This window comes from Acinonyx jubatus, chromosome C1, assembly GCF_027475565.1.
Source record: "Acinonyx jubatus isolate Ajub_Pintada_27869175 chromosome C1, VMU_Ajub_asm_v1.0, whole genome shotgun sequence".
Classification (NCBI taxonomy): domain Eukaryota; kingdom Metazoa; phylum Chordata; class Mammalia; order Carnivora; family Felidae; genus Acinonyx; species Acinonyx jubatus.
The window spans coordinates 124,196,085-124,220,171 of NC_069381.1; the positions used below are offsets into that span (position 1 = coordinate 124,196,085).

At 41.4% G+C, this 24,087-nt stretch overlaps 1 protein-coding gene across 7 annotated transcripts in view; it reads right to left on the minus strand.

Moving 5' to 3' along the window:
* Window positions 1–24,087, minus strand: part of TMEM163 (transmembrane protein 163) — a 236,469-nt gene that overhangs the window by 209,170 nt on the left and 3,212 nt on the right. For all 7 annotated transcript variants that reach the window (XR_008295295.1, XR_008295296.1, XR_008295297.1 and 4 more), the window contains exon 2: window positions 20,351–20,470. Coding sequence is in view for 4 of the 7 variants with exons in the window: in XM_027055913.2 (XP_026911714.1) it covers window positions 20,351–20,470 (120 nt within the window). In the remaining 3 variants the exon portion in view is untranslated. The remainder of the gene's footprint in view (window positions 1–20,350; window positions 20,471–24,087) is intronic.

The following is a 24,087-nucleotide window of genomic DNA, read 5'->3' on the forward strand; positions in this document are numbered from 1 at the left end:
AACCAACGGAATGGGAAAAGATATTTGCAAATGACATATCAGACAAAGGGCTAGTATCCAAAATCTATAAAGAGCTCACCAAACTCCACACCCGAAAAACAAATAACCCAGTGAAGAAATGGGCAGAAAACATGAATAAACACTTCTCTAAAGAAGACATCCGGATGGCCAACAGGCACATGAAAAGATGTTCAGCGTCGCTCCTTATCAGGGAAATACAAATCAAAACCACACTCAGATATCACCTCACACCAGTCAGAGTGGCCAAAATGAACAAATCAGGAGACTATAGATGCTGGAGAGGATGTGGAGAAACGGGAACCCTCTTGCACTGTGGTGGGAATGCAAATTGGTGCAGCCGCTCTGGAAAGCAGTGTGGAGGTTCCTCAGAAAATTAAAAATAGACTTACCCTATGACCCAGCAGTAGCACTGCTAGGAATTTACCCAAGGGATACAGGAGTACTGATGCATAGGGGCACTTGTACCCCAATGTTTATAGCAGCACGCTCAACAATAGCCAAATTGTGGAAAGAGCCTAAGTGTCCATCAACTGATGAATGGATAAAGAAATTGTGGTTTATATACACAATGGAGTACTACGTGGCAATGAGAAAGAATGAAATATGGCCTTTTGTAGCAACGTGGATGGAACTGGAGAGTGTGATACTAAGTGAAATAAGCCATACAGAGAAAGACAGATACCATATGGTTTCACTCTTATGTGGATCTTGAGAAACTTAACAGAATCCCATGGGGGAGGGGAAGGAAAAAAAAAAGAGGTTAGAGTGGGAGAGAGCGAAAGCATAAGAGACTCTTAAAAACTGAGAACAAACTGAGGGTTGATGGGGGGGGGGTGATGGGTATTGAGGAGGGCACCTTTTGTGATGAGCACTGGGTGTTGTATGGAAACCAATTTGACAATAAATTTCATATATTGAAAAAATATATATATATTAACCCACAGAACTAAAACTAAATGATGGTTATAAGGAAAACAGTAGAGTACATAAGATCTGTATGATCTGACAACATAGACGCTATACACTGTTTTAAAGGAGGGGAAAGCACTGGAAAGAGTACATGAAAAGAAGAATAGGTTCACTGATGGCCTTATGGATACAGACTGTGAGTAAAAGGTTATTATTTCAAATTAAATGCTGTGGAAAACAGGGGTGTGTAGGAAAAGGTTACAGATTCATAGCAAGGAATTAACAGACAGCAGCCAAAACTGTTGGGGTGGGGGGGTGGGGAGAACAAAAGGAATCCCATAAAGCTTTAGATACATGGTAACCATTTATTTGACCTTTTGACCTTTGTCTTACTCATTCTTTTGCTTTGTTGTCTCCAGATTATTCTGTAAGGTGTTTTCAGCATATAATGATATAAAAAACGATGAGAACACGAGCATATTCTCCACCCAGTTGTGACAAATGCTAACACTTTATACATTTGTTCCAAAGTGGCTGGAGGTTTGTTGGTTTTTGTTTTTTTTTTTACAGACATCACAGCTATGGTTGTAGCCTTCTGCATATCCTTCCTTGCTCCCTTGTCTTGCCCACCCCAAGACATTCACCATCCTGAGTTTAGCTTATCATTCCTATGATGGATGTTATTCTCTACTTATGTATCCACAAGCAGTATGTTGTGTTCGTTAAGATTACATAATTGATTGAGTCTTACAATTTTTTTATCCCTCAACATTGTCTTTCAGATCCCCCACCCCCACCCGTACCCTGAGTTAGAGATTCTAGTTCAGCAGTTCTCAACAGGGCAGTACTGCGGCCTAAGGGGCATGTTGGAAATCTGTAGGACTGTCACCAGACTGGGGTGATCACTGTATTTAGCAGGTGGGTGGGAGCCAGGGATCTTAGTATCCTAAAATATTCAAGAGTCCTCCACTATGAAGAATTTTCTCTAGTCCCACAGGCTTTCAGAAAACCCACAAGATACACATTTAGGTGAAAAAATATCTAAGTCTAGAACTCAACTCTATTTAGGAGAGTTTGTATAGGGAGAGTTTGTTCATCAGCGTATACTGATTCTGTCCAGGAAAGTAACTGGAGTGTAAGTCAAGAGCAGAGTGTATTTGGTTTTACTTAGGCCTTTACAGAGAGTGATGAACCAATTGACCAATGTCACCAATGGCAACTTCATTCCAGGTACTCAACACATAATACAAAAAACTTGTATCAATCTGTTCTCACAGCAGTCACATTCATGATGATACTACACATGTATAACCAGTACACCTATTTAGCCCTTATTTCAAATGTCATACAAAAAAAAAAAAAAGGTCACAATATACATGAGTCTTTTCTTCTCTTAGAGTCCAACTTTCTCATTATATGCACATGTAAGCAACTACATACTTGGTGGTATCTATTAACATCAAAACAAATATTTATAGATTCAAAAATACACGATTTTCTTCACAGTTACCTTCCTTTGATGTCTCCACTATATTGCATTTAGGATAGAATACCTAGTTTTATAAAGGGTACATATTGATAAGAATTAATTAGAAGTGGGGTGCCTGGGTGGCTCAATCAGTTAAGCGTCTCACTTCGGCTCAGGTCATGATCTCACGGTTCATGGGTTCGAGCCCTGCATCAGGCTCTGTGCTGACAGCTCAGAGCCTAGAGCCTGCTTCAGATTCTGTGTCCCCCTCTCTGCCCCTCTCCCGCTCACACTCTGCCTCTCTCTCTCTCTCTCTCAAAAAAACATTAAAAAAATTTTTAAAGAATTAATTATAAGATAGAAAAATGGGCATAAAATATTAGTTATAAGAAGGGTACATTGGGTCTGATAAAGCAGAAAACTTTATACGTAGACCAACTATATTAAGACACTATATGAAGACACTAAGACACTGCAGTTTGTTTATCAAATGCCCTGTTAATTGACATCTGTCTCCCTCCCAGTTTTTTGCTGTTTCAAACAAAAGTGCTATCAATAGTCCACACACCTCCTGAAACACATATAAAAGTTACATGTTTATAAATATCTTATCTTCCCCCAGTCAGAAGGTCATCTTTTATGTGGTGTTTCTCATGCCCAGTGTTCTTAGTCTGCTTGCAGTTAAACTGAATGATGTTTACTTTATGGATGTCTATTTACTGATGTGAAATCTACCACTGTGTTAAATTTGCATAAACTTGCTATAGTTTGTTTATTTATTTATTTATTTATTTATTTAGGCTATAGTTAAATTTGTTCATGTTTGTGCTTTCTGTGTCTTAAATTCTAAAAATCTTTATGTCCAGGTCATAGGGATATTCTCCCATTTTCATCTAAAAGTTTCAAATTCTTACCCGAAAAACAAATTAACCCAGTGAAGAAATGGGCAGAAAACATGAATAGACACTTCTCTAAAGAAGACATCCAGATGGCCAACAGGCACATGAAAAGATGCTCAACGTCGCTCCTCATCAGGGAAATACAAATCAAAACCACACTCAGATATCACCTCACACCAGTCAGAGTGGCTAAAATGAACAAATCAGGAGACTATAGATGCTGGAGAGGATGTGGAGAAACAGGAACCCTCTTGCACTGTTGGGGGGAGTGCAAATTGGTGCAGCCACTCTGGAAAACAGTGTGGAGGTACCTCAAAAAATTAAAAATAGATTTACCCTATGACCCAGCAGTAGCACTGCTAGGAATTTACCCAAGGGATACAGGAGTACTGATGCATAGGGGCACTTGTACCCCAATGTTTATAGCAGCACGCTCAACAATAGCCAAATTGTGGAAAGAGCCTAAATGTCCATCAACTGATGAATGGATAAAAAAATTGTGGTTTATATACACAATGGAGTACTACGTGGCAATGAGAAAGAATGAAATATGGCCCTTTGTAGCAACATGGATGGAACTGGAGAGTGTTATGCTAAGTGAAATAAACCATGCAAAGAAAGACAGATACCATATGGTTTCACTCTTATGTGGATCCTGAGAAACTTAACAGAATCCCATGGGGGAGGGGAAGGAAAAAAAAAAAGAGGTTAGAGTGGGAGAGAGCGAAAGCATAAGAAGAGACTCTTAAAAACTGAGAACAAACTGAGGGTTGATGGGGGTGGGAGGGAGGGGAGGGTGGGTGATGGGTATTGAGGAGGGCACCTTTTGGGATGAGCACTGGGTGTTGTATGGAAACCAATTTGACAATAAACTTCATATATTGAAAAAAAAGTTTCAAATTCTTGCTTCTCAGGTTAAGTCTTTTAATCCACCTGGAATTTATATTTGGGTACCATGGGAGAGATCTTCAGGTTTTCTACACCATCAATTGTCCCAGTATCATCACTGTGCTCCCTGATGTGTGATGAGCAATGATGCCTCTCTCACATATCAAATTCCCATGTATGTGTGGTACTATTTCTGAACTCCCTATTCAACTTCATTGGTCTATTGGAACCAACTTCATTGGTCCCTAAAAATATCACAATCTGCCCTAGTTTTTAAAGTTTTGACAAGTTTTCTCCACTAAGGAATTGTACATATATTAGATTCTGTTTGGTTTTTAACTCTAGGAAATAGTTCCTTATGTCTGTGTCTCCCTCTCTCCCTCTGCCCCTCCCCCCACCTCAAAAAATGAATAAACACTAAAAGAAAATTTTAACATTAAAAAAAGGACGGGAGCACTGGGGTGTCTCAGTTGGTTAAGCGTCCAACTTTGACTTAGGTCACGATCTCACAGTTCTTGGTTTGGAGCCTCCTGTCCGGCTCTGTGCTGACAGCTCAGAGCCTGGAGCCTGCTTCAGAGTCTGTCTCCCTCTCTCTCTGCCCCTCCCCCACTCGCTCTTGCATGCTCTCTCAAAAAATGAATAATCATTAAAAAAAAATTTTTTTAAGGAATAGTTTCTTATGACAGTTCAAAGTTCTACTTCTGTGTTGCCATTATAGAAGAACACAATTGATTTTTGTATATTAAACTTCTATCCATCCACACTAGCCTTGCTAAAGTTTCTTATTTCTTCTAGTAGTGTCTGCAGGCTCCCTTGGCTTTTCTACATAGACTATAATTCCATGAGTAGTGGTTACTTTTCTTCCCTCTCCATTCTATATACTTTTACTTCTTTTCTATACTGGCTAGGGCATCGAGAATAATGTTGAGAATAACTGGTAATAGCAGGCATTCTTATCTTCATTCCAGATTTTAAGGGGCTGCTTCTAATATTTACCACTTAACAATTGTTGCTGTTTTAGGTTAGAAATTCTTTATCACATTCAAACAATTCCCCCTTCTTAGTTTGCTTCAAGTTTTTATCTTGCCTTGAATTCTATCAAATGCATTTTGTATATTTACTAATTGTATATTTTTCCTCTTCGCTTACAATCATGGTGAATGATGTAATACTTCAATTACACCACTCTTGCATTCCTAAAATAAACACCATTGCTATTGATGGTTATTTATTATTTCGTTACATAAACATGAAGAGATTCGGTTTGCTAATATCTTAAGATGTTTGCATCTGTATTCATGAGGGATACTGATCTATAAATTCTTCCCTATGGTCTTTGGTTTGGGTATCAAGTTAGTACTAATCTCAGAATGATATAGAAGCTTTCCTTCTTTTGCTGTAGGAACAGAGTACATGAGGTTAGGATTATCTGATGCTAGAATATTCATAAAAGCACCAATAAAAAAAAAACATGTTAGCCTAGATCAGCTTCTCAACCTCGGCACTACTGACATTTGAGGCCAGATAATTCTTTGTCATGGGGGCCTGTCCTGTATATTATAGGATTTGTAGCAGCAACCCCAGCCTCTGCCAACCAGATGTCAGGAGTATCTCTACTCCAAGTTGTGATGATCAAAAATGTGTCCTGATGTTGACAGAATGGAACGGGAATGGAAGGGGATGCAAAACCACTGGCCTACAGTAACTGTTTAAATTTAAATCAGGTGTACTTGGGCATTTTTTTCCTTGAGACATCTTGGCAGATTATTATTCTATGACACTCTGCATTTCACTTCAACTTTCAAAGTTATAGACATAAAACATATAACAATAGTCTCATTTTCTAAATTCTTTTTTTTTCCTCATTACTTTTTATTCATTGCTATTCTTCTGTGATCAATCTTACCAGAGTTCAGCATGTTTTATTATTCTTGATTAGCTTTTAGTTTTGTGGATTCTACTGTTATCATTTTCTTTCATTAGTTTGTACTTTTAAATGCATTATATTCTTTTTTTTCCACTTACTGCAGATGATTGTTTTTCTGTTTCCTAGCCTCTCTTTTAGGCAGTTTTGTTCACCAATTTCAGTTTCTTACTTTAAGTTCAAAGTACTTTTTAATATTTAATAAAACTTTTCTCCTTGAAATGCTCAGAAATGTGTTCAATTTCCCAACATAAATCATAATCTATAGGGGTATTTTAGCTATATTTGATTTCAAATGATCATTGCATTGTAGGCAGAGAATACAATCTATAAAATACCCATCTTAGTAATTTGATGAACCTTTCTTTCTCACTATGGAAGTGGTCACCTTTTATACATGTTACATGATGTTAAAACATACTGTAGAATGCATGCCTCTATATTGACCTATTGGACCAGGGCTTTTTTTTTTTCAATTTTTTTTTTTAACGTTTATTTATTTTTGAGACAGAGAGAGACAGAGCATGAACGGGGGAGGGTCAGAGAGAGAGGGAGACACAGAATCTGAAACAGGCTCCAGGCTCTGAGCAGTCAGCACAGAGCCCGACGCAGGGCTTGAACTCACAGACCGCGAGATCCGCGAGATCGTGATCTGAGCTGAAGTCGGACGCTTAACCGACTGAGCCACCCAGGCGCCCCGGACCAGGGCTTTTTAAACTAAACGTTAAAACTCACTAGTGGGGCATAAGATCAATCAAATAGGTTGTGACTAGCACTTTTTTAAATGAGGGAAAAGAGAAATGATCATAGCGCACATCATTTTTCTTTCCTAATTTTAATATATCTGACATCAGGTCACTCACACAATGAATTACATGATATAGCTCAATGGCCGCACTTTTTAAAAATTTCCTAGTAGCACAAAAAATCATGTTGCATATTATAATCAAAAGCTTACACATAGGGGCACCTGAGTGGCTCAGTTGGTTAAGCGTCGGACTCCTGATTTCGGCTCAGATCATGATCTCACAGTTTGTGAATTCAAGCCCTGCATCGGGCTCTGCACAGACAGTGAGGAACCTGCTTGGGATATTCTCTCTCTCCCTCTCTCTGCCCCTCCCCTGCATGCGCTTGCTCGCGCGCGCGCTCTCTCTCTCTCTCTCTCTATTGCTGACTCAAAACAAATAAACTTTAAAATAAAGCGGGGGGATGCCTAGGTGGCTCAGTGTGTTAAATGTCGGACTCTTGGTTTCAGCTCAGATTTTGATCTGACGGTTCATGGGTTTGAGCCCCAACGCGGGCTCTGAGCTGACAGTGAGGAGACTGCCTGGAATTCTCTCTTTCTCCTCCCTCTCTCTTTCCCTCCTGGGCCTGTGCTGTCTTTCTCTCAAACTAAATAAACTTAAAAAAAAAAAAAAAAAAGGCTTACATATGATGACATGTAGTATATATACACATAAGTTCATTTATACGAGGCCACATATGCTTATCTCACTAAGGACAGCAGTCAAAAATGTTTGAAAAATATTCAATTATGTAAGTCAAATCTTCGGGTGCCTGGGTGGGTTCAGTCATTAAGCATCTGACTTCAGCTCAGGTCATGATCTCACAGTTTGTGAGTTCAAGTCCCACATCAGGTGAGCTCCAGCTGTGCATCACGTGAACACTAGCCCCGCGTCAGGTAAAATCACGAGCCCTGAGTGAGCCCCACTTCTCTCAGTTTCTCTCTCTCCCTTATGGGATTCTCTGTCTCACTGCCCCTTACTCACTTGCATCTTCCCTTTCTCTCAAAATAAAAAATTAAATCTTCAATGTCTTGGCTAATTTTTTTATCTTTCACTTACTGACTACTAGAAGATGTACAATAAAGGCTACCATTATGATTATGATTTGTTCGTTTCTACCTGTAACTCCACCAATTTTCAGTTAGGTGCCTTGGAGTGTTTCTGATGTACAAACTCACAAATGTTTTCTCTCCACGATGGATTGACCCTTTTGTTTATATAGTTATACCCTTTAATGCCTAATAATGTTTTTGTCTTTAAGTCTATTTTCCCTGATTGATATAGCTATGCTAACTTGATTTTTTTTTTTACACCAACTTGATTTTATTGGTATTTGCCAGATAGATCTTTTTCTGTCCCTCTAGTTAAGCCATTCTGTGACCTTCTGTTTTTAATTTGTCTCCTATTAACAGTAGAGCCATAGATTTTTAAAATCCAATCTATGTCTTATTTTAACCTGATGGATTTAATCCGCGTATACTTTTTTTTTTTTTTTTGAGAGAGAGAGAGAGAGAAAGAGAATGCAAGTGGGGTAGGAGCAGAAAGAGGGAGAAAGAGAGAATCCCAAACAGGTTCCTGCTGTCAGTGCAAAGCCTGACATGGGGTTCAATCCCACGGATCATGAGATCATGACCTGAGCTAAAATCAAGAGTCAGATGCTCAACCGAATGAGCCATACAGGGGCCCCTCCATTTATACTTTTTTAATTACTGAAATGTTTGGGTGGATTTCTACATTTTATTTTCCTTTTTTTGTGCCATTTTTTTCACTTCAGCTGTCTACAGAAGAAAGTCTGTTTCCTCATTTATTTTTCCCTCCAATGGTTTGAGAAGTACTCCATCCCTCCCATCAATTCCCAAACAGTCTCCGACACTCGTAAAAACACTAGTCTCTATTTCCTCTCTTCTTTGCTATCAGAATTCTTGTTTCCATTGGAACTTTTCCTATCTTCCATGTCTCTTGAATAGAAAATATGAAAGGGAAGTATCACTTTGTGCTATATTCTGGGTAAGTTCCTCAGACTATATTTTGGTTCACTAACTATGTCTCAATGGTTTCTGATTCACTTACTATATATTTCATTACAAATTGCTCTGTTTAACATTTCCAGAGAAATGTGGCAGCATAGTTCCTCACGTTTACTTTTGCTTCCTCTAAAATACCCGCTAAACTAAGAGTAGAGGGATTTTTTTTTTAAGAAAACTCATTAGAAAAAGAAGATAGAGGAGGCAACAAGAACTATTTTTAGAAGGTAGAAAACATATGGGCAAGTAGTAATTTATTTAACAGACTCCAGAAAGCAAATTCCTAAGACAGCCCTGAGAAAGCAAAAAGGCAACCCAATTTACACCTCAGGACACCAGGAAACAGAAAACTGGTAGCAAGATGTAACAAAGACAAGACTGAAAATAGTGTGTTTGGTACAAGGCCTGGTGGACAAGCAGTTCTCTGGATTCCCTCCCCAGTTCTGCACCAAAAGGCAATACCCTGCCCCCACCCCAAACTCTGCTATCAGATGACTGGAGGTTTATCTTCTGGATGAGGTACAATAGCCTCCGGTGTCAGGGACACCAGGCTCAGCTCAAGGTGGGAAAACCAAACTGAAAATAGCAAAGTTAAGAATTCCAAGTAGAATACTGAGAGATCAAAATCTTCCTCCTCAACTCAGCTTCCAGAATTCAGGCAGTCAGGTGCTCAAACTCCAGCCAGATCAGAAGGCCCTCCTCTGGGGAACATGTGCAACCCAAGAGGACAGATCTAGAAATGTTAAACCAGAAACTCCAATGAAACAGTCTGTGTCTCTACAGTAAAAGCCACCACAAGCTTGGAGCTCTGGTCAGTTTAACACTCACTGTCACTATGAGCAAAGTATCAAAGATCACCTCTCACAGGATCCCTCCCCTAACATGAATGATGAACCCAAGGCAGAAGTGGGGGGGGGGGGGGCCGGAATCTTGGGAGAAGACAAGAAACAAAAAAGATGGGTTTTTTAACTATCACTAATAGTTTCTCAAAAAGATAAGATCTATTAGAAAGATCAATAAAATGAGTTGGATGACTTTTAAAAGGAACACTCAGACAATTTAAAGCAAAACTTGACAGTAGCAATGACAAGTTCAATAGAAAGGTAGGAACATAAAGTTGAGTCAATTTCCCAGAAGTAGAGCAAATAGACAACAAAAGTAGGGGGTACCTGGTTGAAAAAGACCCCACCACAATGAGTCTCATGCAAAGGATTAGGATTTTTGATAGTTTAAGACTTTAAGACTTTAAGACTCTATACCAACACCAAGAAAAAGAATAGAATGGAGCAAAATCTTCAAAACTCTTAAGGAACACTGTTTCCTAATGAGAAGTTTCTATTTAGCCATCAATCAAGTGTCAAGATATATTAACAACATTTCAGGCTTGAAAGCTTCGCCCCTGCATGCCACTTTCCCAGGGAGCTAGGAGAAGTTGCGTTTCCTCCAAATGGGTTTATACCAACCAGAGAAGAGAAAAACATGGCATCCAGGAGACAGGAAATTCAACAGAGGAGAGAAATAAAGGGAATACCCCAAGAGGTGGTGAATCACAGGTGATCCCAGGGCACAGCTATGCACCAAATCAAAAGGTCAACCAGAACGAATCTGAGAATGTCAATCGGCTCTGAGGGATTTCTTCAAGAAGAGGCTGAAAGAATTATCTGTGCATCTGAAAATACCACAAGGAAGTTGAGGTTGGAAGAGAAATGCTGAGTTCAACTTGAATAAGAAACAGATTCAGAGAAAAGCAAACACAGGAATAAACAAAACAGATATTAAAATCAGAGAGAATAAAAAATAGGGCAGGCAAGAAGTAATCGTTCTTCACCATATGCCTCTGTGAGCAGGATTTATATAGTCATAATAATGCCAAGTATGGCTATTATGCAAGGATAAAAACTCAGAAGTCAGCATGTTTGTATGGGGCCAGGAAGAGGGTATAAGAGTAAATTATCTTTCATGGTGAGAAGTCAATGGCTAAAGACACACACACAATCATGAAGCCTGTTATTTATACATATACAGTTGACCCTGGGACAACTCAGCGGTTGGGGCACTGACCCACCATATAGTCAAAAATCCAGATATAACTTTTGATTCCCCCCAAATTTAACTACTAATAGCCTACTGTGGACCAGAAGCTTTACCACTAACAAAAACACGTATTTTGTATGTTATATGTATTTTATATTGTCATCTTCTAATAAAATAAGCTAGAGAAAAAATGTTATTTAAAAACTCATAAAGAAGAGAAAATGCATTTACAGTACTGTATTTATCTCTAAAAATCTGCATAAAAGTGGACCCATGCAGTTCAAACCCATGCTGTTCAAGGATCAACTGTATACGTAAATAAAAGAATGCATTACAAGAAGTAAAATGGTTGGCGAGAGGAAGACAGGGGAGAGAGAATTTGTCAGTAATTCTCTTATCTCGAATTTAACTTCTAATCATGCTACTTGAATGTTTCTCAGTCCTATGGACCTTTTCCCCAGGAGCTGATCAATGTTAGATTGTGAGTTCATCTTTGGTAAAGCTTCATCCATGAGACACTGCTGGGCCTTAGCTGAGGCTCTCCATATGCTTCTTTCAGACACTCCAGAACATTTCCAACCTCAGACCACATCCATGTTGTGCCTCAGCTTGAGAGTTCTTAGGCTAAGTGGGTAGTATAAACTCTTATAGTGGACGCCATGGTGTATCTCTTGGATCCTCCCTCAAGATCTGGGCACTCAGTTCTCCTGGTTGCCAGAGGTGAGGGCTGCTGATGGCCCATAGCTGCATCCTTCTCCTGAACTGCCCTATACTCTCTACAGAAAGAAACTGCCTCTCCCGGTGTTACACTTCTCCCAAGGTTATATATACCTCTCCCTGGGGCAGCCCTTCCACACTGGTCTGGCCTTATTGCTCAGTTGGACAACTGCAGGGCCATCCCAGCTCCTAAGTCCCTCTGGGGAAAAACTACAAGGCAACAGCACTGAAGTTCAAATTCTCACTCTGCCCAATCCTGCTGCCCTTGCTCCCTTTCATGTATTATTCCTGACAATCTCCTCCAGCCCCCCACCCCTCCAGCACTGGCAATTTAATGCACTTCCTGCAGTAAATCTCAGAGTCTCAGAGTCTATTTCCTAGTATATTGATCTATGAAAACTCCAAACACAAATATAGATGAAGTCAGTCTCATGGTTATAAATTCTAGTGGAAGGCTCCCCTACCCTCACTCCACACAGAGCTATGCTGCGACAGACAACCTTCCTCATTGTCTTGGTGGTGGATAGGTTTATTGTGGTCCACCCTTTTACTGAAGGCCAAGTCCTCTAGTGTACTTACTTTATTCTGAGAACTTAGTTTCTTCCACCTGTCTGGTGCTGGCCAAGGCCATTGTTGTGGACTGAATTGTGGCTCCCCCCAACCCCCCACCAATTTCATATGTTGAAGACCTAACCCCCAATACCTCAGAATGTGACTGTGTTTAGATATGGGGTCATTAAAGAGTGAATGAAGTTAAAATGAGGTCACCAGGGTGAGCCCTAATCCAACAGTGTCCTTTTATGAACAGGAAATTAGGACATAGATACACACAAAGGGAAGATCAGGTGAAGACACAGTGGGGAGACCACCCTCTACAAGCCAAGGGGAGAAGCCCTAGGAGAAACCAACAGTGCCGACACCCTGATCGTGGACTCCAGCCTCCAGCACTGAAAGAAAACAAATGCCTGTTGTATAAGCCTCTTTGTGTGTAATGCTTTGTTAAAGCATCCCCAAAAAACTTGTGCCACTACGTTCCAGCCCTGTATGGACATCACAACCCAAGCCCCTCCTACTGAGCCCTGCAATCTTCATGAATTCTCACCCCAGGGAATATCCCATATTCTGAATCAATAGCTCTGATTTTCAACTCATCCTTTTTGGGCAGCAGAGGGCTCCTGGGGGCTGGAGACTGTCCTGCCTCTAACAGATCAGTGATGTCTTTTCTTGAGTATTCTATGTGTCTAACAGAGGAGGGTGAGCAGGTTCCAGTTTATCTATCCTACCCCACTGCCCTATCATTTGCCCTGACAACTATAAGGCTCATCTTCCCAGGAGACCTGAGCTCTTCCAGGGGCCTGAAGGACTGTCCCACTTCCCAACATCCTCTGTATCACCTGGCACAGCAGACTGTGCTTTGCCAACAGGTACTCAGTAAGGACTGGATGAACACATTCACTAGCTGGGAAGAAGGATGGGCAGTTGGGTATGGAAGATGGTGTCAAGTGAGGAACAGCTTCCTTTCCTGGGGACAGAGGTTCTCTGCCTCCCTCTGGCTTCATCAATCATTTCCAAATCTCACTATGCCTACACTTTGACCCCTGGGAAGAGAGTACCAGAAAATAACCTCTTGTCCAGGAGCAGCTACACCAAAATTCACCTTCAAGAGACAACTCCCAGAGGATGAAATCACAGCCCTGGAATACAAGCAGACCCGAAAAACCCCTTCCTCTCCAACTGGCCAACCAAGATGACTCAAAAGTGACTGAGAGGCAGTAGGGAAAGCCCTCACAAATTTCCCACAGGGAAAATTTGTGCCCAGGGCTCAAGCAAGGAGAGGCAAGGACCTGCTGGGCCTATTGAGAGGAGTCCAGCTGGGGCTCACCACCCAGCTCCTGAGCCACTGCCACGGCTGTGTGACGAGGACACCCCTGTGCTGATGACTCTGGACACGTTGTTAATTAAATGCTGTATGCAGCACACAGAGAGAAAGGGGGGCAGAACATGCAGGTAGAAACAGCAGCTACGAGTACGTCATCTGGGGAAGATGTACTCTCCGAACAGCAGCAAAGGAGGCCCTTTCAATAGAACCCTGGACCCTTCTATCCAAGAAGAAGCGGAGGGTGGGGGGAGGAGGAGGGGGAGACAAGGGGCTCTGGCATCCCAACTATTTACGAAGTTGCAGTTTCCCCCTATTTTCATTCACTTGAAAAAGTCACTATTCCTTTTTCTGGGATCTTTACCTGCAAACATACATCCTGAACCTGCTGCAGCCATGGAGGCCTCAGCAGGGAGAGATCAAAAATTAGTGCAGGTCACCAGATATCTGAGTATGAACTGTATCAGGGGCTAAGAATACAGAGTGGAGAAGACAGGGCCCCTACCTTTGAGGAGTGTGCAAAGAGCAGTAATTCAATGTTTCAAGTATTATGTCAAGTTTCTGACTGACAGGTGTCCAATGGGCTACAGGAACCAAAGATAATTTAAATCAGCATGGAGGGCAAGGGAAGGCTTCCTGGAAGAGGTGATCTTTCATCACAATTTAAAATTTAACTAGGAAACAAAGGGTGGGGTCAAGAACAAAGAGCATCTGAGGGTGCATGGTGTTGGGGCCAAGGGCAGGACACAAGATTTGGGGTACTACAAGAACATTTGTGGGCTGGAGTGTCAGGAAGATGGGAGACGAGAAGAGGAGTCCAGCCAGGAGGGAGGGTCAAGACCACCGGGGGCCTCATGGAAAGCAAGGCAAAGGGATCTAAAATGCCACTCCATATTCCATGTGCCCTCAGTGAGCTAGTGCCCTCAGAGAATCCTTGACGATATGGCCCTGAGGGTATGAGGGAGGAACCTGGGGGCAGGGAGCTTTGTCAGGATGAGATTCCCCACCACATTTCCGCACTTCGGCCTGCTCTCCCCTCCTGGCTTCCACCTCTCAGAAGCACCCGTAGTTATCATTCACCCAGCACACTGACAGGAGCAAGTTATCCCACTGAACACCCCCAGGATGTGGCTCACAAGCTTCCTGCCCACATCCCCCTCACCACGTCACCCGCCTCAGAAGTGGCAGCCAGACGGTGGTTGGGAAGTTGTTCCTGAAGGTTCTCCACATCAAATCCACTTCAACTAAACTGTGAAAACAGCAGCCTGTGAAGAGGCCCGTGCTAACTCAAAGACCAGCAGGGATAAGACATCCTATCTAACATAAGTAGCAACCACAAGCCGGGTGTCTCTAGGCTTATAAGCTCACACAAATATCTTGAAGAAGATATGAGGCACTGGCAACAAAGCTAGTCCACAAGCAGCAGGATCTGGGGAATAAAGAATTTAGGATGGGACAGAGATTTGCACTCTGTGTCCTTGGTCTCAGGAACTTTTATCATGTGCATATACTGTTTTTATCAATAAAAAGATCAACAAGCTACACAAAAGATCATTCTTCAAGCAGAATGTGAACTGCGTGTTTACAGGACGTGGCACAAAAGACTTGGGCCTCACATATGACATTATCTAACGGAGGTGGGGCACAATGAGAAAAACTGCAATGAGGAAAATACACAGTGTGATGGATCACATGCCTGTGGGGGATGGGTCCTGTCTGTATGCCTGGTGAGGTTTCTTTGAGGGGCCAACCACGTAGAGATCGGTAGGAAGATGATCTTGCCTCAAAGACATGCTCTCCAGTCCTAAGGAAAGGTTGGGGTGTCTGAGAAAGGGGGGCAAAGGCCAGGTCAGGCCTGACCTTGCAGGCCACTGTCACTATTCAGATGTTACTCTCAGAAACCACTGGAGGGTGTCATGCCTTCCCCATCTCACAATATGTCAAATGAGAGATTGAGATTAACTAAGAAAATTCTCAGACCTGCTTTGCTGGGTTTATAGAAGACGTGTGTAATCCACTCGAGGCCTCACAATTTACAAATAAAGAGAAGTAAGTCCATTTATCCAATCATTTTTAAGGGACAAGAGTTCACACTAAAATCAGATACATTCTTTTCTAAATCCCCACATATAAAAAGAAAACCATCCCTTTCAAAAATTTTTTTCTAATTCTTAAATCTATTGATTCACTAAATTTTTGAGTGAGCTTTTTCTGGGATCTTAGTTTGGAGTACTTTTTTTTATTTAATGGAGCTAGGTATCTTAGGAAAGTTTTTCCCCTGAGAATGTTTCAAATATATCTTCATTCCCCACAGAACGTGTACTGAGTGACTCAAAATTAACTTGCACTCATTCAAACCTCAAAAAAGAGTCAGAATGCATCTTCCTAAATCATTCCGACAAAGACATCAATGATGTCAAAACCCTGAGTTTGAAACACAACTTCTGTTCTCTTTCTAGCCTTACTATTAAAATAGACTTTTTTCAGTTTGTCCCTAACACGATTGGCATTTTCCGTGCTGCCTACCGATTATAAACAGAACCAATTTTAAAACCAAACTAGGGCTCTTTCTGCAATATTCAAGATGTATTACCATCTGGTCTTATATCGGCATTTTTAACGGGTCCAAAATCTCTTTATTACGAAGTATTATCACAAATGATCCATATCCCTTTCAAAGCACACATTCTTTTCAAGACCCTTTCAAGTCACAAACTTTGAAAGCTCACTTAATTTTTCAAGCTATATCAGACATGAGAATGTCAACCATAGTTACGTACACAACTGATTTATCACAGATATAACTTGGTAATACTGACCAAAGCTAGTCTTTTAGGAATTACTAACCTGAGAAAACACAGCATACCAGCATACCTGAGTACCTGGAAGCTTAACAGGAGGTGAAGGGTCTTTATTTGCAATGTACATCCTATGTAAAAGATATGAACCCTTCCAACAGGCTGAGAAAACAAGCATCCCTAAAACTTACACAATCCATCATCACTTCCAAACACAAAAAAGACAAGAGCATTTCTTTAGAAGATGCTCAGCAAAAATCAGCATCCAGGATAAAATAGAAAATGGCAGGTAAGGAGATCAAGATGGGAATTCCAAGTGACTATGGTAGATGCCACTCCGAGACACTGCCCTTAGCAAGAGAATGGCCGTGATGAGGAATGGACTGTCCCAAAAACGTGTCAACAGTTTGTAAAATAAATGAGATCTAAACCTGGTATTTAAATAAACCTTTAGATCACATTTGTCTTTTTCTAATAAATATTTTCCTTCCACCTGATTTTAAAAACAAAAAGAAAATGGGGCGCCTGGGTGGCCCAGTCAGTTGGGCGTCTGACTTCGGCTCAGGTCATGATCTCATGTTTCGTGGGTTCAGGCCCTGCATCAGGCTCTGTGCTGACAGCTCGGAGCCTGGGGCCTGCTTCGGATTCTGTGTCTCCCTCTCTCTCTGCCTCCCCGGCTCATGCTTTGTCTCTGTCTCTCAAAAATAAATTTAAAAAAATTTTTTTAATTAAAAAAAAAAAAGGAAGAAAAGTGTTTTTTGTTTTTTTTTTAATCTCTCTCAGGTCATTCATTCAACAATCTTGCGTACTGATTCCATACAAGGATGGATGCTCCTCCTTCTCCCAGAGTGGCAAGACATAATGATTACTAGCCTTCTTCTCCGTGCCATGATTATCAGCCCGTCAACACACACACACACACACACACACACACACACACACACACAAATGCAAAGACTTCTCTGCCATCTCAAAGCATCACAGGTAGTTAGTTATTCAACAGCAATTCTCTTTAAAAAGCCTAACTGCTCAATAGGGGCACCTGGGTGGCTCAGTTGGTTAAACATCTGACTTCAACTCAGGTCATGATCTCACAGTGAGTTCAAGCCCCATATCGGGCTCTGTGCCTACAGTTCAGAGCCTGGAGCCTGCTTGGGATTATGTGTCTCCCTCTCTCTCTGCTCCTCCCCAGCTTACACTCTGTCTCACTCTCAAAAATAAATAAACATTAAAAAAATAATTAATAAATAAATAAATAAATAAATAAAAATAAAGACTAACTGGTCCAACCTAACCATTTCGTTGGATAACACAGGAGTTCACCAAGCTAACCTACCCCATTTCATCCCACATCTCTGTCAACAGCCTCCTTGGAAAATAAGAGTGGGGAGGGGATCAGCGTTCTTGTGACAATTTTTTTTTTTAATATAATGGGGCACCTGGAGGGCTCAGTCAGTTGGGTGTCCGACTTCAACTCAGGTCAGGATCTCACGGTTTGAGAGTTCAAGCCCTGCAACAGGCTCCCAGCTAACAGTGCAGAGCCCGCTTGGGCTTCTCTGTCTCTCCTTCTCAGCCCTTCACCTGTTTGTGTGCTCTCAAAATAAATAAATAATCCTGCTTCGGATTCTGTGTCTCCCTCTTTCTGCCCCTCTCCTGCTCACGTGAATGCACTCTGTCTTGTGTGCTCTAAAAAAAAAAATAAAAAAATTTTTTTAAGTCTACCAACAGGTAAATGTTGCTTTAAAAAGTGTTTTAAATATTTAATATTACAAATACATTTAGGAACCTAAAGGGTAAAAGGAACAACCCTAAACAATACAACCAGAGAGGAGCACAAAGCTTTAAAATATGAACTATAGGGGCTCCTGGGTGGCTCAGTTGGTTGGGTGTCCGACTTCGGCTCAGGTCATCATCTCGCGGTTTGTGGGTTCGAGCCCTGCGTCCAGATCTGTGCTGACAGCTCAGAGCCTGGAGCCTGCTTCAGATTCTGTGTCTCCTCCTCTCTCTGCCCCTCCCATGCTCATGCTTTGTCTGTATCTTTCTCTTAATGTTAAGAAAGATAAATAAATAAATAAAAATAAAATATGAAATATAAACGCACGCGTGCGCGCGCACGCACACACACACACAATAAAACTACTCTTCATAGTTAAAGTGGGGAAAAATAGAACTCCTACATTTTTTCATTTAACTTGAAACCAACTTGGGAATAAACTGAATGTATTACAGAAATTAACACAGATCATGATATGATAGGCCAATGCCAACATTTTATAGGCAAGAATTTAGAGGATTTAAATGAAATACTTGCTAAAGAGTTAAAATCGTTTTAGAAGAAAAAGAAAACCCTTTTCAAAAGCAACATTCTAATTCCATATGCATTATGCAACAGTCTCTTCCTATTCAAGGAAATGGAACAAAATTTTCAAGATAACCCAACTGATCAGGCATGACATATGAAACCAGAATTTCCTCATAGTTTTTCCTGGTTATGAGATTAAGGACATCAAATGTAGTATTATTCTCCCAAAGGAAAGGCTTGTTCAGTATTTCTTCACAGTCACGTCCCCATTCAAACACCCATATGATAAAATCAAAACAGCTCCATTAGGCACATGGACAAGTCTGAATAACTATTATTCTATTGGGAAATCACCACCCTTCCTACCATCTCTTTCTTTACATATGTAAATGATGGTGTGGATCCAGAACCCACCACCAGCCACCACAATCAAATTACCCTCCAGGGACCTCAAAGGGACTTGTAATTCTTGCTTTAGCATTTAAAAAAAAAAAAAAAAAAAGGAGGCAAGAGGAAGGAAGGAAGAGCTATTTTCAGGAATCAGAATTTCTCTTGATTAGATTTCTGGCTCACTGTAAATGTTTATACTCTGAAATGCATTACCCTCTGCTTCTAAATGTTTGGCTTTTTCTAGAGCCAAGATAAGGTACAGTGTTTCCAATATAAATTGCGTCAAGTAATATATGCCTAGTTTTGCAGGGAGCATTTGGTCAAATTCTAATATTGCCTCCTGGGAGCCAACACCAACTTCCAGCAGCCAATCTGTGCAGAATAGAATTTTAAACACACACAGAGCAGACACAGCCCTTCCAGCAGACACAGCCCTTTCTTCTCCCACTGAGGAATGTCACATGAGACATCTTGCATGACACTTATCACTAAGAATATAGATCTTCCTGTTAAGGTAATGAATTAATCACAAAATGCACAAAGTACATTCCTCTCACCCCAGCATTAAAAAACATGGTGGTTTCTACCAAGGTTGAGATGAAGCTTAATGTCATTGCTTAAGCTTATAAACCACTGCACAATTAATAAGAATTAATAGCACATGCACATTTCTTCAGGCTGCAAATGTTAGCTGAGAAAATGCACGTCAGAGGGCTTCCTAACACCCAAACAGGATTATCCACAGACAGAAAGTAGATTATCCATAAGCAGAAAGTGTTCAATTATCTTAGTTTTTCTTGATTGTAATAAATGTTTTTGTTTGCATTGCCAGTGAAAACTTGACAAAGGACCTCCCATTTCTCTTTCATTAAAATGTGCACATGATTTTCATCCAAACCTTACACAGATATAAGGGGCAGAGAGAGGATGTACTGTAATATTGTACTCATCTGGTTGCATTAGGCTCAAAATACAAATCTCAAGGATATAGATTTGTCACATGTCAGCCCAAGCTGAAGGCATCCACCAAGAGAGTATTTTCCCTATTCAAGCTGGCAGCCAGAATTCACTGCCACAAACCGGCATACTGATGAGAGCCAAGGCTCCCAGTATCCCTCTCCATTTCTTCTTAACCACCTCTTCCCTCCGCAGAGAAGCCATTTTACTAATTTATAAGTACCCTGACTCTCTTACCATCTACAAAAATTTACTCGTCAATAATAGTCAACTAAAAGCAAAAGCACATCCCACAGGAGTCAGAGAATAAAAAACACAACAGCAGCACGGATCGATCAGCAGGACTCGGGCTACTTACTAAAGGCAGCCACCGCCAGGGCCAGGGTGACAATAATGGAGAACCAGGAGACCCACAACGCCTTCTTTCGGTAGTTCTGGGCTTCGTGAGGTTTGAGTCGAGTGCTGCTTTCTAGTAAGCCTGACAAAAACAAGGAGAAAAGGAAGTTAGACATTTCCTTATTAAGAAACCCACAGCCAGAGCTACACTTTCTTATCCAAGGATTGCAAACTGACAGCCTGTGGGCCAAGATGTGTTTTGTTTGGCCCACGCTGTATTTTAACAATTAGGAGAGTTTACATGGAAATCAGGCTCTCTGGCATCTCTTGAAAAATCATAGGCTCTAGCAATACGGGACATGGATTCTTGCAGTGTGACAGCACTTGTACACTTTAGAAAGAGCCCACAGACCCACTCACCATATCGGTCATCCCCTGCCCTCATATTAACTCAGCTATGTAAGTGTTGCCCTAACAAGGCCCTTCAGTTAAGAAAACAGCACAATTAGTCCACATTCAACTGGGCATTCAGGCTCCTCAGCTGTAGGCATTGATTTGCATTGATACACCGGCACCGCCCCAACTCGGTCAAAGAAACTTTTCCCAAAGAGTCACGAACCCCAAATACCTTCATTGCTCCCTTCAACAATAAACGCGAAGAGAAGGAGGATTTCTCTTTGATCACAACCAACAACGGTCATCAGGCCTACATTATAGGCCATGTTTTCTTCCCTTCTCTTTCTGCTCTATAGTATGCATCGCTTTGTACCAAAGCTATGTCAAACAACTCTCAGATTATTAAAGAAAGCTAAAACTGGAGATCACTTTCTGGGCAGGCCATGTGTAAGAAAGATTTGATTTTGTCTCCGATGCTTTCAATGTTGAGGGTCCTTGACACCAACAGAAATTCATGATGTCTTAAGAGGCAAGGCTCAAGCTTCATTTGCCTTGGGTTGAGGACTAAAACATCTTGAGCATGATCCTGATTTATACTTTTTCTTCTTCTTTGGAAATAGATCGTATATGGCATCTCTTAGTTGCATGAAGAACCAAATTCAGAGACGCATTCCGTATCAATAGGAGCTTAGAACAACATCTCTGGCTGAATAGCCCACAATACACCTTTCAGAGGTGAAGCTTCATCCTACCAGCTCCAAACAATGAAGAAATAGGTGGTCAAAGCTTAGACACCCATTTGTACAGTGTCTCATGGCATGCGACAGATCACACCTGGCACACCACGTAAAAGACATCATCCCGTTTGACCAGTGGGGCGCCACACTCAGCTTCTGGCTGCTGAATACTGCACCCTCTTCAAAAATTACAACAAAGACCCTGTTAAAACTTCTCAATTCCATTTACTACCCAGACTCAAGCACTTTGAACAAGTCCTTAAACAAGAGGAAATGTCAAGGAGACCGCCCAATGAACCCAGCCTACAGCCCAGAGATTTTTAAATAATCAAAACCTGTAGATTTACATCAGAGCAAAAGGTAGAAGAGGTTGCAAAAGGTAGATATAAACACATCTCTATTACCTCACTGTAAAAATCTCCCCAAACCTTCTTTAATACATGTACTTGAATGAAAAAAGAAAAAACCTCTCTTCTCAAATTCTGCCTTAGGTACAAATGATTTCAAATTAAAATCCCTTGTCTATTTTTCTCCCTTTGTCTACTTTTCCCCTAGCTACCATACAACACCTTATTCTAATTTTCAACGACAAGCACCCCAGTCTCCTGTTCTAGTCAACCTAGATCAAGCGAGTCCTACAGCCTCCCAATCATTTATTTTCCTTTTCCAGAAGGACATAAAAATTTTCCTTTCATTCTGGACAATCGATTTTGAGGAGAAGTGAAGCTGTAACACTCACGTACTGACTCAAATAAGCAGTTCATTTGCTACGTATTCTGACACCAACAATCTTAAGAGGCTTATCCACTGGGGGTAAAAACAAGGTTCCTTTTAGAGGATTTAATTTTCTAAGATAAAGGACAACGATCTGGGTTTTCCATTCTGCCGTATAACATTTATTTTTCCTTCCAAAGCCAGCTGTTTGCAACAATAGGACTGGTCCTGACCACACACACCTGCCACATGCTTCACCCCACAGCGAACCAGCACTCTGCTGAAGGAGTCAGCACTCTGCTGAAGGAGTCTCAGGGGTCAGCGCACGTGGGCTGCAGTGCCCTAAGAGGGCACCTGAGTCCTCAAAGCAGCAGGACTGGAGATCCTTCCCCAGATCTGATCCTGTGTGTGTCCCCCACGAGAGATTTTCCATTTTAAAAATTAGGGGTGCATGGGTGGCTCAGTTGGTTAAGCAACTGACTTCAGCTCAGGTCATGAGCCTGCAGCCCGTGGGTCTGAGCCCCATATCGGCCTCTGTGCTGAGAGCTCAGCGCCTGGAGCCTGCTTCAGATTTTGTGTCTGTCTGTCTCTCTCTCTCTCTCTCTCTCTCTCTCTCTGTTCCCCCCCCACACACACTTGTACTCTGTCTCTCAAAAATAAAAAAATTAACATTAAAAAACATTTTAATAAAAAAATAAAAATTGGAATAATTGTAATGTGAAGACTGTCCAAGAAGGCAGGTACTTCCCCATTTCCAACCTTTGTTTATCATCTCCTCCTACTGGTTTTCCCCGTAGAATGGAAAAACTTCTCCTCCAAGGGGAGTATGATGACCTAGGAAGACCCATTAATGACCTGTCTACATACAGGTGCCTCTACCTCTGCCCCCACACTGGCTGCACGCGAACTCACAAGCAGTGAGGAGGATTCCTAAAGTTTTCAGGACGCTGTGCTTCACAAGTAAAAGGCAGCCCAGCCTAGAGAAGCTAAGGCAGGCCGCTTATTGCATGCAGGGCTGTGTCCCTTGCTAAACACAGTTGGCCTCCACATGCAGATTTCCAATCTCACTCAGATTCCATATATTTGTAATCTGGGCCTGACATTAGTAAGCTTAAGCATTGTATGAATGAAAGACTGATAACTTAGGATTTGAGAGGGAAATGCAAATATATGTGGTTAGGTTGAAGCCATTAGTCATTTCCATGCTAGTATGAATTAGTCCCAATTGCTTTCTCATAATAGTCACACTTGGATTTTCTGGAAAAATGGGGAATTTTTATTATATAGAAAGGTAGTAAGAAATGCAGAAGCATGTAACACTCTAAGCCTACTTAGGATTTGGAGCAGAATGAAGGGAAAATACTTGTGTTAAGAAGAGTGGATATTAAAAGAATGGGGGTGGAAATCCCAAGATAAACTTAGCCTATTTGTGGGGTGTCTAACCCCTATAAGTCTTAGACCACAGAACTCTTGCTCCCTGACTGCAAGGCTCAACCAAATGGCACTGCACTATCAGCTAGCTGGGTTTCTGGGAAGCAGCCCACATCACTTCTAAGGGGAAAATACCTCTAAAGCCCTAAAATACTGGCTAACAAAGCAAGCTTTTGATGGGAGTTAGACACAGTCTGCAACCAGGTCTAATAGCTCCGAAGGAAGTTAGGACAAGGACAAATACAGGTAACATGTCCAGGGTACCCCCCCCCACACACACACACACCCTATGTATATTTAGGCCTAGAAAAAAGCAAGCCAGGCATGATGGAGAGATGCACAGCAGGCGAGTGCTTCGGCTTCCTCCTCCCCGAACCCTCTCACCATTAGGGAAAAGGTAGCTGCAATCGAACTGTTCCCAAGGGGATACAAAAATCGATATGGGAAAGATGCAGCCCCTTAAGAAAAAATAACGCAAACA